The sequence below is a fragment of the Ammospiza caudacuta genome, chromosome 4 (genome assembly GCF_027887145.1).
Source record: "Ammospiza caudacuta isolate bAmmCau1 chromosome 4, bAmmCau1.pri, whole genome shotgun sequence".
NCBI lineage: Eukaryota > Metazoa > Chordata > Aves > Passeriformes > Passerellidae > Ammospiza > Ammospiza caudacuta.
This window is the reverse complement of record NC_080596.1, coordinates 30,156,893-30,172,223: the sequence shown is the minus strand read 5'-3', so window position 1 is coordinate 30,172,223 and position 15,331 is coordinate 30,156,893. Positions and strand designations below refer to the sequence as shown.

The window sequence follows — 15,331 nt, the reverse complement described above, 5'->3', positions numbered from 1 at the left end:
AAATCATAGAATGCAGAAAATGCCGCTCCAAGGTCACAGAGGCTAGGCAGTGCTTTAATGATAATTATGATAATACTTATTATAGTGCTTTATAATGTCGAAGCACTTCAGAAGAGTTCACTAATTAGGGAACTGAGTGTTCTTCCTACCTTTCCATGGTACAGGTGGGAAAATGGGATCAGGGGAGAAGCACAGGCTGCAGCAGAGATGTGGGAATGGACAGGTTTGTCCCTTGCTGCTGTGAGCCAGGGGCCTGGGCTGACAAATGACCATCAGGAATCAATGAGAAGGGGCAGGAAGGGACCAGGATTAAGTAAGCATCCCCAATAAAAAAAAATTCATAGAGATTCAGAAGCTCTCACACAACTTTGTCCAAAAAAAACAAACAAACAGGAGCAAACAAACAAAACAAAAAGAAAGAAACTTGAAATGAAAAAATAAACTGAAAAGGAGAAAAAAACCAAACTCCTAAAGTGCTGACTGGCTTGGGCTGCTTCTAGCACCTCTTGTATGGAATAAGACTTACAGCAAGCACTGTTGCCAGCAATTATTCAAGCTGATTTATTCCATAAAGTCACATGTGAGCAACTGCAGGATATGGTAACTACATTTTCTGAGACACCTCACTACTGTAGTTCCTTCATTCACCATCTTACTTCCATGCACTTCTTAAGGAAAATGGAATCCTCAGTACTCTTGCATTGTAGAACATGTTAGTAGCTGGAGACAATATGCACATCCTTCACAATTGAAACAAAAAATTAGTTCATTTTCAGAACAAAGCATTATTAATTTAAGAACCACGAACCAAACAATGGTAAATAGGAAAACCCTTTCCAAAGGCTGCATGCCGAATATCTGGTTTGCAAATACAATGCATGCAGGAGAAATAAATTCATCCAAGCATAATTAAATTAAAAATGTCTCAAGTCTCTCTTTCAGCAGCATAATGGTTATTATTTTTAAAGTCTCCTCCAACCAGACTGGCCTGGGGATCAGATGCTGACCTTGGCTTTTCTACAACCATATAATGGTTTGAGCAGTTCCCGTGGCTTTGCACTGTGGCAGTACCAGGGGACAAAGCCTATACATACTGTTCTGCTTCCCCCTCCTTGGAAACAGCCTTGGCCGTACCACCCTTGCTCTCTTCACTCACTGCTGCTGCTGCTGCTGTTTTTTCAGGAAGCGATGCCAAATCTTTGAAAACATCCACGTAATGCCCAAAGCCCGGGCCCCAGTTCAAGAGGCTGTCCCAGTTGAAGCTTGCCGCGGGCTGGCCCAGCTTGGCGGGCAGGGAGCTGTCCCCGGGTGTGGTGCCCGCCGCTGGTGCGCCCTCGCCGCGCCGCCCCGGGTACCGCCGCGGCTTCAGCCTCGAGCCGTAGTTGTCCTCGTCGTCCGCGTCCGACTCGTTCACCTGCGACAACTTGGGCATCCTGGAGGTGTAGGCCACGGGCTTGTCGCGGTCGTACTCCATCTCGGAGCAGGTGAAGGACTCGTGCGAGTCGCTGTCGGAGGAGGACTCGGGCGCGGGAATGCCGTCGGCCGGGTTCCTGGTGCGGGACAGAGGCCTCCTGCAGTCCTCCTCGGAAGAGGAGCGGCCGTGGTCCGCGCTGCAGATGCTGGGGTTCCTGGGGCGGGGGGTGTTCAGTCTCTCCACCTCTTCGATGGACAGCCCCACCGGGGGAGACGTCTCCAGCGGGATCTGCCCGATGGGCTGCTTCAGGCGGCTTCCCGGGCGGGAGCTGTGGCCCGCCATGGTCTGGGGGCTCTTGCTTCTTCTGCCCAGCCGAGTGGCGTAGTTGAAGATGCCGGGCTGGCAGACGTCGCCGTGCATCTCCAGCGGGCTCCCTTCCCTGATGGCGAGGTGCAGCTCCCTGGCTGGGCTGTGCCTGTAGAACGTCGAGGATTTGGAAAAGGGTGCGGGGCTGTGCCGAGACAGGGGGTTGGGAGTGGGGCACGCCGAGTGGCTCAGGGACGTTGTCCTCAAGCCCTGCCCGTAGGCGGGCTGGTAGGTCAGGCTGCTGGCTCCCAGGGGCATGGGGGACTGCCGGGCGAAGCCCAGCGGGCTGTGCCTCTGGATGGAGAACTTGGGCGTGTGACTGCGGAACTGCTTGTAGTGCTGGATGATGTCGGCGTCGGAGGGGGCGATGCTGCTGGCATTGTCGATGTCGTAGTGCTCGATCTCGGGCTCGGGGGAGGCCAGCGGGGCGCTGGGGATGGTCTCCGTGGCATGCGGGATGTCCGTCTCATCGTAGATGAGATAAGGGTTTTCCCTTTCGATGATGTCGGGTTTTGGGTTCCCCTCGGGCTGCTTCCTGATGGTCATGTCATCACCGTAGGGCGGGATGTTGTCAGGGTCATCGAATGCCACGTTCTCGCTCCCTTTCTTCTTCTTCTTCTGCTTCGTTTTCTTCTCCTCTTTGGGCCCCTTTGACTTCTTGCCCCGGCACTGGTTGCAGAGGATGAGGCTGAGCACCAGCAGCGCCAGGACGGTGGCGCAGCTGCCCACGATGGCCGGCACGGCCCAGAGCGGCAGGGACAGTTCCGCAGGGTGTGGGGACGGCAGGCACACGTGGCCACCGTTGACGCCCGCCCTGCACTCGTGGCCGGGGGCGCACAGCACGCCCAGGCAGGCCACCACGGTCTCGCACGTCCGTCCCGCGTAGGCCTCGGGGCAGCTGCAGGTGAAGCCGGCGTGGGGCCCCGGCTCGCAGCTGCCCCCGTTGAGGCAGGGGCTGGAGGCACAGGCGCCCGGCGGCACACACTGGTAGGCGAACCAGCGGTTGATGCACATCAGCTCGCCCCAGCAGGGATTGCTGGCGCACACGTCGGGGCCGCGGCAGCCCGTCTTCACTGAGGGGTCTGTTCTGGAGAGCGTGGCCAGGCTGTGCTTGCCGGAGAAAGGAAGAGTCTCCCCGCCGTACTTGATGTAGGAAATGCAGCCACTGAAGCCTTAAAGAGGGGAAAAAAGGGACAGAGGTGTTGGGAGCTGAAGGCTGAGCGTGCACTGTCAACAGTGCAGTACACACTCACTGTACATACTCCACTGTTCACTAAATAAGCCAAGAATTCACATGGTTATCATAGAGAAACATCCATTCTAACAGCACTTTATGTCTTTAAATTGAGTATGAATAACTACGATGCGCTATCAACAGCGTGGTACATACTCACTGTACATACTCAGTATGTACTACACTGTTCACTGAATAAGCCAAGAATTCACATGGTTACCACAGGGAAACATCCATTCTAACAGCACTTAATGTCTTTAAATTGAGTTTGAATAAATACGATGTCTGATGACTGAAATACAGTATATTCAATATATTCAGTATATTCAATGTATTTCAGTGTATTCAATATACTGAAATGCTTTTGTCTCCTGATTTTCCCATATCTCTAAAACTTCTTATCATTTCCCACAGAGAATCCCGAGGGCAGCTGGCTTGGCTGTGCTAACACCAGGCATTATTTGAGTTTGCCCAACGTGCTTCAGCTAAGCCTCCTGTCCCTTAAATTCATGGCAGTGCTTTTGTTTCTCTGAATCTTGAGGGGCCTTTCCCCAAACTTCCCATACATTGGTTGCAGTGCTACCCTACAACCAATTTTAGTGCTGTGAGAGCCCAGGAGATGGAATTATCCCCAGGCTGTGTGCAGTGACTGAGTGAGGTCACAGGAAAATTCAGCCTTTTGCCAGCCCAATAATCCTGTGTTCCCCTGACTAAATCCTTTCTGGAAGGGTTTTGAGGTAGTGCAACCTTACGGGGATCTCTGCTTGGAGCTGTGGCAAAATGGTACACAGAGATGGATACCACCATTCTGTCATGAGACAGCAAATACACTTGAGTGGTATGAGATGCTGTTAAAGGTTTAGAATCCTCAGGGTTGAAGATTTAGGTTCAGTTGGGAGCCCAAGCAAAAGTGATGATCACCTTGCTGCATGCATGGTGGTTCCTTGTAGTACTGATGTGATAAACAATTTGTCACATCTACCTGGATTTGGAAATGTTACTGGACACAGCAGCTTCACAGCCTGTCACCTCGTGTGTTGTCTGCCTTTAACAGCACTGCAGATATTTTTGACTCTGAGTTCATGCATAGTTTTATACCAGAGCCTTGTAAATCCTTGGTATGTCGTACCCAATGTAATCCAATATTAAAATAAAATCATATGAATAAGGGATTTTGGACTGTGTGTCTGCTTAATGGAAGCCAGACATTCCTAATTTGTCTGCCACAGCGTTGGGCAGTGGTGAGAGGTTAGTGTCCTCAATTTTCCTTGTTCCAGCTTTCCTAAAGCCTCTGCTTTTTCCATGCACACGCTGCTCATAAAACATACCTGTAAAAAGGGTAAAGGTCAGCACAGCATCCACAAGCTTTTACACCCCATTTCATACATATTCACAATACACAAGTGTAAAGTGTGAATCTACTCCACTCAAAAATACTTTATCTGGTCACAATTCATGAAGCCAGGAAGATTCTTCAATATAGAAATATGTGAAAAATACATCTGTATTGTCTGGAGAATCTCATGTTTTGCAGCTAAAAATCACTTCCATCTTTACCTAGCACTTGGGAAATGATATCAAATATGTGTTATCTACTTCTTTTGCCAGGGTTTGAGACAGTTACTTTAACTCTTAAGGGAGACTGATTTGCTCCTTAACAGCTAGACATCAGTCAGAGGGTGTTCCCTTATTGTCCTTGCTCAGAAATAACTCCTATTTTTCATTTGACAGCAGGATAAAGCAGCAGGACCTTGGAGTTGCAGAAAATATTATAATCATATAAATAACAGGGTAAATCCTGTGGTACTTATAAAATCCCTACAAAGTTTTTGTTTAGCATTTTTGCCCAAATGAAAGATTTGCCTTGATTTTCTAGGTTATGATTCAGGTGAAGAATACATCTTTTCTTCTCCATAGGGGTAACAAAAATACAGCAATTGAGGTACAGACAAGCAACTCCCCTGTCTCAAAAAAGCCCTGCAGATGGAGCGTCTGCCTGTGGAAACAAGAAGCCTGCAGTGTGTACTAAAGGAACAAAATCTGTAATCCTTACTCATTCAATTTGCATTTTTTCTGGCAAAGGATGGATGTATGCTAATTACTAATAAAGAATTACAGTACTTGGGGAGAAAAAAAAATTACCTGCAGCTGTGCTCTTGAAAGGCTGGCTGGACGGAATTCCTCCCAGAGAAATGGTGAGGACGTTGAGGCCACCAAAGTCCTGGGTGGCATGGAGGATGTCCCGGCTGTGGGTCCTGTCCACCGACAGGATGGTGGCAGAGCCGTTCTTCTCCAGGAGCACCGAGTGCCACTGGCCATCTGCAGCATACACCTCAGGGATGTTCCTCTCCACCTTGCCAGCAACTCCAGCATCAGATATGTAGTGCACCTTCCCACCTTTGATCTGCTCAGAAGAACACGACACGTAATTTTAAAATGGTGTCGCATAACACGCACACATAACCCCTCTGATGTATACTCACAGCTACAGTAACACGTGGCTTTGGTGTAATAGAAAGCTGGGGTGGGTATATTTTTCCCCAAATAACTGCTTTGTACTAAAAAAGCATTAATTATTTACCATTAAAAATTTGGCCAGAATTAAATACACCACATTGTAGAAACTTCAGCAGAAAATGGGTATCTTAGAGCTGCCACCCATTCAACCCCTGGCTAATCCTACTGAGCAGCCAGCTATAGGTCATGCGCATGACACACATTTCAACCAGAGAAAGAATATTTCTTTCTCCTTCTTCAAGGCAAGTATGGAAAATGCTTAGCAGAGTGAACAGATGTTGTCCTCGCCCAAGAAAATTGCATCCAGTTTTTATTACGACACAGTAGGAATGCATAAGGCATGGCAGGGCTTGAGCAAGAGCCCCATTTCATATCTGCTTTTTCAGCTAATTGGTATTTTGCAGGAAACTTTTGTGGTATTTCAGAAAGCTTTCTGAAGAGCTGCAAAGCGCGTGATTTTGTGAGAATTTTCAAGTAGTGCTTTCTTGAGCAAACCGCTTTAAAACTTGTGAACAGCCAGGGAAAAACGGAAGAATACTATGGCTTTTTCTCTTAATAATGATGCCTCACAATTCTACCGAATCGTGAGATGTGGGATTTCAAACCTCTTACCATGATCCCAAAATGAGATCAGTGCAAATTCTGCACTTAAGATGCAGGAGCTTAAAAAGAATCCCCAACATCCAGCCCTGCCAGTTTCTCAGATATTGCATGAATTTGCGTATGCTGGCTGACCTCCTAGGGGCGTACAGAGCTGCGCAGACTCACAGAGGATGGCTCTGGGACTCGCTGCAAGTTTCCTTTGGTGCTCTGTACTTTTGGTCACATATTCCTGCATGCTTGGTCACACATATTGAATGGAACAGCTCCTCTCTGTCCCAGCTCGGCCAGCCCGAGATCCGTACCCCACGCGTGCGGGACGTGCGCAGGCAGAGTCCAGGAAAGGTCACAACCCCAGGTTTGCTGGAAGCTCTCAAAGCCTTGCTTCCTTTGTTCCAGGAAAAATAAGGTTCACCTGGGAAGAACTGTGAGGTGACACACTGGCTACAAGAATGCTGCTCTCCTTTCCAGAAACTGTTAAATGTTCTGGATTTGCTTCTCCGGTGATGCAAGCTGAGGACTTTGTTCAGACACTCCAGCTTTAATAAGGCTCTAAGACCACGCTCATGTCTTGGCAGCTGCCTGAATGAATGCATCTAGCACGTTTTCCATTTGGATGGAGGACACAAGAATGGTTAATATGAGCATCCACTTCATTTTCAAAGGCAGTAATTTAGACTACTTGAAAATGTATTGTTTGATAAGGCTCACCTCACAGACAGGATGCTTTTGTTACTGATAAAACACAAGTGGCATATGTCTAAACTATCACACAGCCCAAGGAAAATCCCACTGTTACAAATGCAGATTGTCAAAACATATTAAACACCATTTCTCACAATAACTTATAAAAAGCTTGACTGAGCTGAATGTATACATATATTTATGTCTGCAACCTGTATTGGCTTGTTATGTCTTATTCTGTCTTTTATGCCCTATAAAAACAGTGCCTTGTATTTTAGTTTTTATGCAAAGAGAAAGGGATACACCATGCCAGACAATACTCTCCAAACTTAAGGGGAGACTGAGCACAGAAGTAAAATTTTTAATTTTACCTTAGAAAAGGCCTGTAGAATTATTTACCTGTCAACAACGGATATTTTCTATTATAATTCATGATTCTTTAACCTTATTTCTATATCTTTAAAATTACATATGACTAATGCTAAAAGACTCATAAATAACATACTAGGGGCATTTGGAAAAGAAAATTTCCAGAGACAAGACTGGTCCATGACTGCTTCAACTAGGAAAAGATATGGAATGGTGCCTTGAAGCACAACATGTTTCTAAATTTGAAACCAAGGCTGAAGTTGACAGCACTGAGTAACACAAATTTCTGGGTTTTATTTAAATGGCTGAGTGAATGACAAGTAGAATGTAATGAAAAGAATGAACCACTAAAGCAAGCATATTCCTAACTACAGGGCTGATTCTAGTTTACTCCAAGTCTCATTTGCTGAAAAAATTGGGTTTTGTCTTAAAACTAGCTCTTGAATGGGAGTTCATTTAAAAGGGTTATGATCTGTCTAGTTCCTATAACATGACATATGCACAGAACCACGGAATGGTTTGCATTGGAAGTGACCCTAAAGATCATCCAGTACCAATCCCTCTGCCATGGACAAGATACTTTTCTCTATCCCAGGTTGCTCAGAGACCCATCCAACCTGGCCTTGAGCACTTCTAGGGATGGGGCAGCCACAATTTCTTTGGGCAACCCATGCCAGTGCCTAACCACCCCTCACACAGGAGTATTTTAGCTGAAATAGGTAGAATGTAATCCAATCTCTACCCATACAATTCAGAGATTGTAGAGCTCTGTTTATGCTAATTTAATCTGACTGCAGATGAGATTTCTAGATAAAGCAGGACAAGACAGGCAATTTCACCTTTAACCCGCTCTATTTATCCCATTACCTCTAACTGAATTACTTGCAACGTGCACTTGTAGGAAAATAAGCTGTGACAAAGAGCACTAGTAATAAGGAATGCCCCACTCTCTTTGTTGTAGTGGATTTTGGAGGAAGCATTTTCCAACTGAATTTGACAATTATTTAATGTAATCTGGAAACACTTGCCTCTTTCCTGGATTGAGGATCCCTTTAAATGATAAAGTCCCCTCCTGGGTTCTTAGCTGGGAGTTTACATCCATCATTTAGTGAACCAACTGCTCACAATCTCAGTGGGTCTGATTTATTACCACTTCTCTAGTTTTACCCCAATCCCAGCCACACCAAAACCAATTAGCTACAAGAGGAAAAATGTGAAGGCATGGAAGTAGCCACAGGACTCTCAGTTTTTCCCTAGCATGGTTTAATATTAAAAACACATGGCAGGTTTTCTATGAATGCTAATACTTTGGATAACAGGCATATTAAAAGACACAAAAATCAAGTTATAAAATTGTCTGTTCTGAAGACTGACAAGAATTTTCAAGACAGGTCCCTAAAGCCCAACTTCTGCACCAGGAGTAGATGGAGATGACATGGAGACTTTTGCTGGGTTGGCTACATTGGCATCTCAGGCTACCACTGAAGGGAATACTCATGGTGACACCTACTCTGGGAATGAGGAGCAGTGCAGAGGCCATACTGCACTAGCTACAGTTAAATTACTTCAGTTTTACTAACTAGCATTATCTGAGAACTGCCTGGCAACCGGCACGGCTCTCCTTCCTCAAACTTCAGCATCTGGTCCTAGGCAAACCTCTGCTCTCTTCCCCTGCACAGCTGGGGCTGGGACTTGACACCCTCTGCTTGCTCGTACAACTTCACCAATATTAACAATAACAAGAGTGTTTGCATAAACACAGTGCCAGTGCTTCAGCCAGGAAAGGCAACTCTCTCTCTTCTTTTTTAATAAAGCAAATTCTGCTAGGGGGGAGAAAAAGGTTTTTTCTCTCCAGAAGTCAAAAATAATGAGATCTTATCTGCTAATATGAGCTAGGCAGAAACTTCCTATGAAATGATGTGGTAAAAGTATATGCCAGGGAAGTAGTGCAGACTTGCTTCTTAAATGCAGCCGGTGTGTCAGGAAAGCTTCTGAGCAGGCAGGTGGAGGATATCCACGGGGCTGAAGCTTAGAAAGTGTGAATTTCTGTATGAATTTCTCTAAAAGTCAGGGAAAAAAAAGTTGGAAAGCCTTGCAGCAGTCAAGGAAACTTGGAGCTTACACCAACCCAATAAAGGGGCTTGCCAACATCACTGCTGTACTCATTTAGAGTTATGAGTAAATGGACTGAGTCACCGCCAGGAACCAAACCATCGCTTTCTCCTGAGAAAGGTAACTTCGGCAGCAATAAGCTCTTTGAGGGAAAAAAAACCAGCAAAAAAGCCCCAAAACAGTGTGGCATTTGAAGCACTAATTCAGCTATGTATGCCAAAATAATTTGATATTGACATTGGTCTGTGAGTAACCTCATGAATTTGAGTTATCCCTCACTTCCTAGTTTGATAAGCTTGAGCCATGTTGGTAGGAATTAATGAAAACTTTTTGGCAATCCTTTGCTAGCTTAAGGAGGGTCTGGGTTCAAGGCTCAAAAAAATCAGAAGATAAAAGGCCAATAACAAAATTATTTGTTCTGTAAAGTGTAATGATGATAATAACCATGGCAATGAGCACCGTTCTCGTCGCCTTAAAACAGTCACTATTTGGAGTCTAGACAGAACTGATTAGATATAAAACCATCAAGATCTTCTGATACCTTGGCAAATAGGAAGGGAATTGTTGAGACGATGAATGACACTGGAGCAGTGCCTAGTCTCAGCTAAAGACCTAATATTTCATAAAGGAAACAGAAAGAGTAATGGAAAATCTCGATTTTGATCGCTGCACACGAGGCAGCCCAACCAAACCAAACCGGTCCTTAGGTGCAATCTCACCTTCAGGGTGGTGAAGTTGCTGCTCTCCTGGACGTGGAGCAGGACGCCGCTCTCGCTCCTCGTCATGAACTTCACCTCCAGGCGCTCCACGCCCGGCCGGCTGCCAGCCCCCAGCCTCAGCAGGTAGTCCCGCTTCTTGTTGGGGCTCATGTGGTAGTCGAGCCGGCCCTTGCCTTCCAGGGACAGGGCTGTGTCAGCTGTGATATCTGGGACAAGCACAGGGAAGCGTTGAGCACACAGCCCCAGCCATCGGAGCAGAGATAAAGGTCAGAGCGGGTCAAGGGCAGGGGGCAGCAGGAGTGAATGGCAACTGCAGCCCCTCTATTCTTTGGCTTCCACCAGAATGTGTGCTTGAGAGTGGGAGTGTGCGAGTAATTTACTGCTGCTATCAGTCAATAGTAAATTAAAACTCGCTAGGGAACAAGTGAGGGAGTAGGGAAAAAAAATTTGGCTCTCAGAACTGTAATTCCTTCCCAGGGATGTTACTGTTTCCATTACTGCATCGGGGTTTCATGATATATTGAACTCTAAGCTCTTCAGGGCAGAGATAATGACTTTCTATTTGTTATGGCATAAAAAAAAAGTGAATAAAAAAGGCAGAGCATTGACTACCAAATGCTGTTAAAATTATGGCTAAATTCTTTTGTAAACTGGTGCAATAAAAGCATATAAATCAGCTAAACAATAATGGGACATGTAAAAAAACAAAGCCCAGTCATTATACTACAACTACACAGAAATAAATCACTTTGCTCTCCTGAACAATCCCATACTGATTTACAGGGCTACTCCTATGAGAGTTAATCACCCCCGAGTGTAAACGCCTTGTTTTCATTTACATTTACAATATTTTCTTGCATATAATCCACAGTCAATTTGATGAAAAGGACTTTGGTCTGGAGAAGCCGTAAGCACATGAACTCACTCTTTACGTGAAGGGGTTTTTGCTTACCCTCTTGCCTCCCCATAGCAGGCAAATCCCTCCTATGGGATCCCTTTATTTTAGTTACAGATTATATGTTATTGGGAAGCGGGAGTTTAAATGAGTGCAAGTTACCTGAAATGTGATATACAGACCAGAAAACATTATGTATTCAGGTTGTTGTCATTTTTAGCCCATGAAAGGGCAACAGTCCATTGTGGACTTTTAAACTACTTAAGAGGCAATGTGCTGCTTGTTTTCATTATTTCATAAAATTCATTATCACATGGCCCTGAAACCCCTTAACAGCCTTTGGTTGAGCCACAGTCAGGTGTATGTTAAAGACATTTAGACATAAAGACATCCTTACATTTTTCACAGCGCCTTCCTGTCAGTCCATCCTTGCAGAGACACTGCTGCCACGACCACTGATCGACACAAGTGCCACCGTGCTGGCAGGGGCTGGTTGTGCAAGCTCCTTCCAGCCTGGGACACCTGAAAGAAACCAGAAAAGCAGATGCTGAAAAAGGTGCACACAAATAAGCAGAGCAAATGCGCTGGGAATTATCATCTGTTTAAATGGTACTCCCTTTTCTTCCCCTCAGAGATGCTAAAGTGGCTCTTCCCCCCATCCCTGGAAGTGTCCAAGGCCAGGTTGGATGGCTCAGAGCAACCTGGTCTAGCAGAAGCCCCATGGCAGGGTCATTGGAACTGGATAATCTTTAGGTCCCTTCCAATCCAAACCATTCTGTAATTCTAAGGACCTCGGTAGACAGCTCAAGTTTCTAAGCAGATCCCAATTTTCAGCATCAATTTATAGCAGTCTTACAAAAGAGGAAGGAATTCAGAGACAGCCAAACTACTACTATCTGTGATGCAAGAGAGAAGAAACCTTTTCAGGCTTTTTTTCATGCTGCAGACTGCCAGGGTCTTTGTATTACAATGAACAGTGCAAACACGGGGGTTGAGAGAGCAAGTGTGAACGAAGAAATCTGGATGGAAGACTGACATTATTGCTGCAACTGTGACTTCAAATACTGAGATGGAAAAAACAATAGAATGGGATAATTCATCATTTCTGAAAGAGCACTCAGAGGATATGAGGGAAATTCTGTGATACTTGAGAGGCAAAGTGAGAGAACAGACATGGTGGATTAAGAGGAAATAAAAGGGAGTAGAGGGCTAGCAAACAGTATGAATACAGTCAAAACCAGGTGGAATTTATAAAGAAATCCAAGAACAAGGGCGACTCAATTTCAGCCCACAAAGCTACTTGAATTATCACTAACAATAGAAATGTAATGATGCTGCTTTTGTTTTTAAGACTCTGTAATCTTTAGTGAACCTTAAATCCAAATTCACTTCCTTCCTACTTTTTACAGTGGGTTCTACAGTCTTTTTCTCCTAACAAGAAATATCTGTTGGTGTCTGAATGGAGTAGCATTCATGCTAGTTTCCTTTATTGCAAACGGGGTCCATTTGATCCCATATATAGCAGACGTACTGATCTAGGATTCCTTGGGCTGCCAAAGCCTGGCTGGGCTCCAGGGGACGTCCATTGACTGCAAACTCCATTATGCAGCCCACAAAATCATGGCTTTCCACCTGTCCTCTCCTCTGAAGGATGGGCTCTATGGACCTGATGCCACCAACAGTAACTCGATTTGGTTGTACATCGAGAGTCCTGTGAAAGAGAAAAATGACTAATCAGTACCAGGCATCAGGATGGTGATGACAGCACAGGAACTGCAACCATCACTTACAGCCTGTGGCTAAAATTCCTCTTCTCAAAATGGTATATCACATTTAGAAGGGGACACAGAGATTAACATCACTTGAACTAACAGTTATAGTGGGCACGACTCTAAATTCACACTCAGTTTGCATGTCAAAATTTCTATTCACTGGACTGAGCAGTGTGCTTCAGATCACAACAAATAAGGTTTTTTACCCAACTATAATTGAGATTGTAGATGATACTTAAACAGCAGGAAGATGGACTCATTGTTTTACAAAGATGTAACACATCTGCTAGCAGGGAAACCCTGTGTGGCAGGAAACATTGTGATTATTTTAAGAAATTAGCCAAAGTGATTGGATTAAAGTTACTATTATCTCCAAAAATTTGAGCCCAAGACTACTGAGCTAGTTACAGTAAACACCAGAAATAAAGTTTGATTTCTTTACTGGACACTGTTTATGAACTCAAAACTAACAGAAAACACCTGAAAACAATGTCAAAGTAATTACTGTTAATATTTTTGTAATGACAGCACTAATCAAGTGATTTTATTTCCTATGTCTTTATGAACAATGAGAGGTGCAGTTTAAATAAATACATGACCCCAAATCATTAGGCAATAGATGTTATCCCCATTTGTACCACAGTGCAAATTATTCATGGCCATGCATTTCCTGACTGCCACCAGAGCCTGGGGACAGACATGGTGTAGAGAACTGGGGATTTCTGAGCAAACTCCTTGTTATGATCCAGTTCCATGCAGAAATATAGCCTGACCTAGCAAGCAGCAACACACACAGAAAATTTAATTTGCAAATCCGCAAAGATGGAAGAAAATGACTCTTGGGAGCCTTATCATTATTCCAACTTTCTCTGACTTTACAGGGAGATTTCTTCTTAACTTATTTAAAAAAAAAAACTCCCACCCAAACCCCAAGCTAACCCCAAAAAATTAAACAATATTTACCAGTCAGTGGAAACAGCAACGTTGCTAACAGTGCAGTAGCCTGGCTCCTGGTCCTCAGAGCAGGAATCCACCGTCAGGGATGCTGCCTGCAAAAGGCACACACACAAACATGCTGAGTGTTACAAGGCTTTAGTCCCCAACTACATGAATTATTTATGTTTAGGTGTATTATATCAAGGACTTGGCCACAAAGGAGCACTTGTATGTCATGATGTCACTTGGGATTGCAGAATGCTCCAGAGGCACTGCTCAGCTCCACACCCTGCCAGCACAGTGTGGACACCACCAAGGTGTCACAGAGAGGGGAGTCAATTATCTCCTTCATACAAACATGGAGTTAAACACCAATTTTTCACATTTGGGCAGGGTTTCTTTCATATTTGTTTGCTTTACTCCTGGACACTGAAGTTACTTTGGCTCATACCACACTCCTGACATGGTTCAGATAATGTCAGCAAAAAGCTGCCCCTTCCAATCACAAAGGGAGTTCCTTCAGGGGCTTTACTATGATATTAAACATATTGGAATTGATAAAAAGCATGTTACAAAAGCTGGGAGTACATACATTGAGATTACCAGTTTAAAAAAATGACCCTGGGATTAGAAACACTGAGATTACTAGTTAAAAATAATAACCAACCACTCAATAAAACTCAAAAAGTAACCAAATGGACCTGCTTAAGGTAACCCCTTGACTAAGAGGTCATGAGGGATCTCAACTTTGAAAATGGAGGAGCATCTGGACACCTAGAGTGGGACTAAGCTGATGTTTAGAGAAGTACCAGGCGTTACCACTACTCACAGCAGTCTTGCTCTTTAATTATTGTTATTATTATTAGTATTTTTACCCCCAAGCCATCAAGTCCTAGACAACACTGTTGCCTCAGCCTGGTCTGGTGGAAGGTGTCTGTGCCCACGACAGGGGGGTTGGAACCAAAGGATCTTTAAAGTTCTTTCCAACCCAAACCATTCTGTGATTCTGAGACTACCCATCTAACTTATTTACACTAAAGTTACTCATGGTCCTTCTATTTGTAATCTATAAAAGTCTAACCAAAGCTGTCACTAAAATCATGAAACAACTCCTGCTGATTTGAAAAGGAGTTTTTATTTTATTCCTTATTTAGCAAAGAATTGTCCCCACAGTGATTTATTAATAACAGATGCGCTGAAAAAAAGAAACCCCAACCAACCCTGAAGGTTAGTTATTCCTTAAAACAAATTTTCAGAAAAATAAACATAATCTCCACGCTGTACATCTCCTCATATTTCAGCTAGATGTGTGGTAGAGTTTTACAGCAAATTTAAATCAAATGCCACCTTTAAAAACGCCTGGGTTTATATTTTGATTTAGATTGCTTTATGGGAGCTGAGCAAGCAGCACTGGCTATCAGTATATCATTACTCTGCAGAGACTTTTTTCTACTGCCTGCAAATAAGTTTGGTAACAACAGCCTGTTGAAATCCCCACAGATTGGCCAGGCTAGCTCCAAATACATGCTACAAGCTGACACACTGCATTGACCAAATAAATTCAGAGCTCTTAGCCCTAAATCATGCCCTACAGTACAATTAAATTGTTCGATCTGCTATTTTTAATGGAAGCTTATCTTGAATTTCTTTCCATACAAATGAGCAAAGTGCTTCTCCCAAGAAATGTCAGTCTGCAGTTCCAAAGCAGATTAT

At 44.3% G+C, this 15,331-nt stretch overlaps 1 protein-coding gene across 1 annotated transcript in view; it reads right to left on the bottom strand.

Annotated features, from left to right (window-relative positions):
• Positions 1 to 429: 429 nt before the first annotated feature.
• Positions 430 to 15,331, bottom strand: part of FAT4 (FAT atypical cadherin 4) — a 119,439-nt gene continuing 104,537 nt past the window's right edge. Inside the window, exons 12-17 of the mRNA XM_058803451.1 lie at positions 13,646 to 13,731; positions 12,442 to 12,621; positions 11,308 to 11,432; positions 10,016 to 10,221; positions 5,157 to 5,418; positions 430 to 2,952 (exon numbers count right to left, since the gene is read on the bottom strand). Of these exons, the coding sequence (XP_058659434.1) occupies positions 1,085 to 2,952; positions 5,157 to 5,418; positions 10,016 to 10,221; positions 11,308 to 11,432; positions 12,442 to 12,621; positions 13,646 to 13,731 (2,727 nt within the window). The 3' untranslated portion in view covers positions 430 to 1,084. The remainder of the gene's footprint in view (positions 2,953 to 5,156; positions 5,419 to 10,015; positions 10,222 to 11,307; positions 11,433 to 12,441; positions 12,622 to 13,645; positions 13,732 to 15,331) is intronic.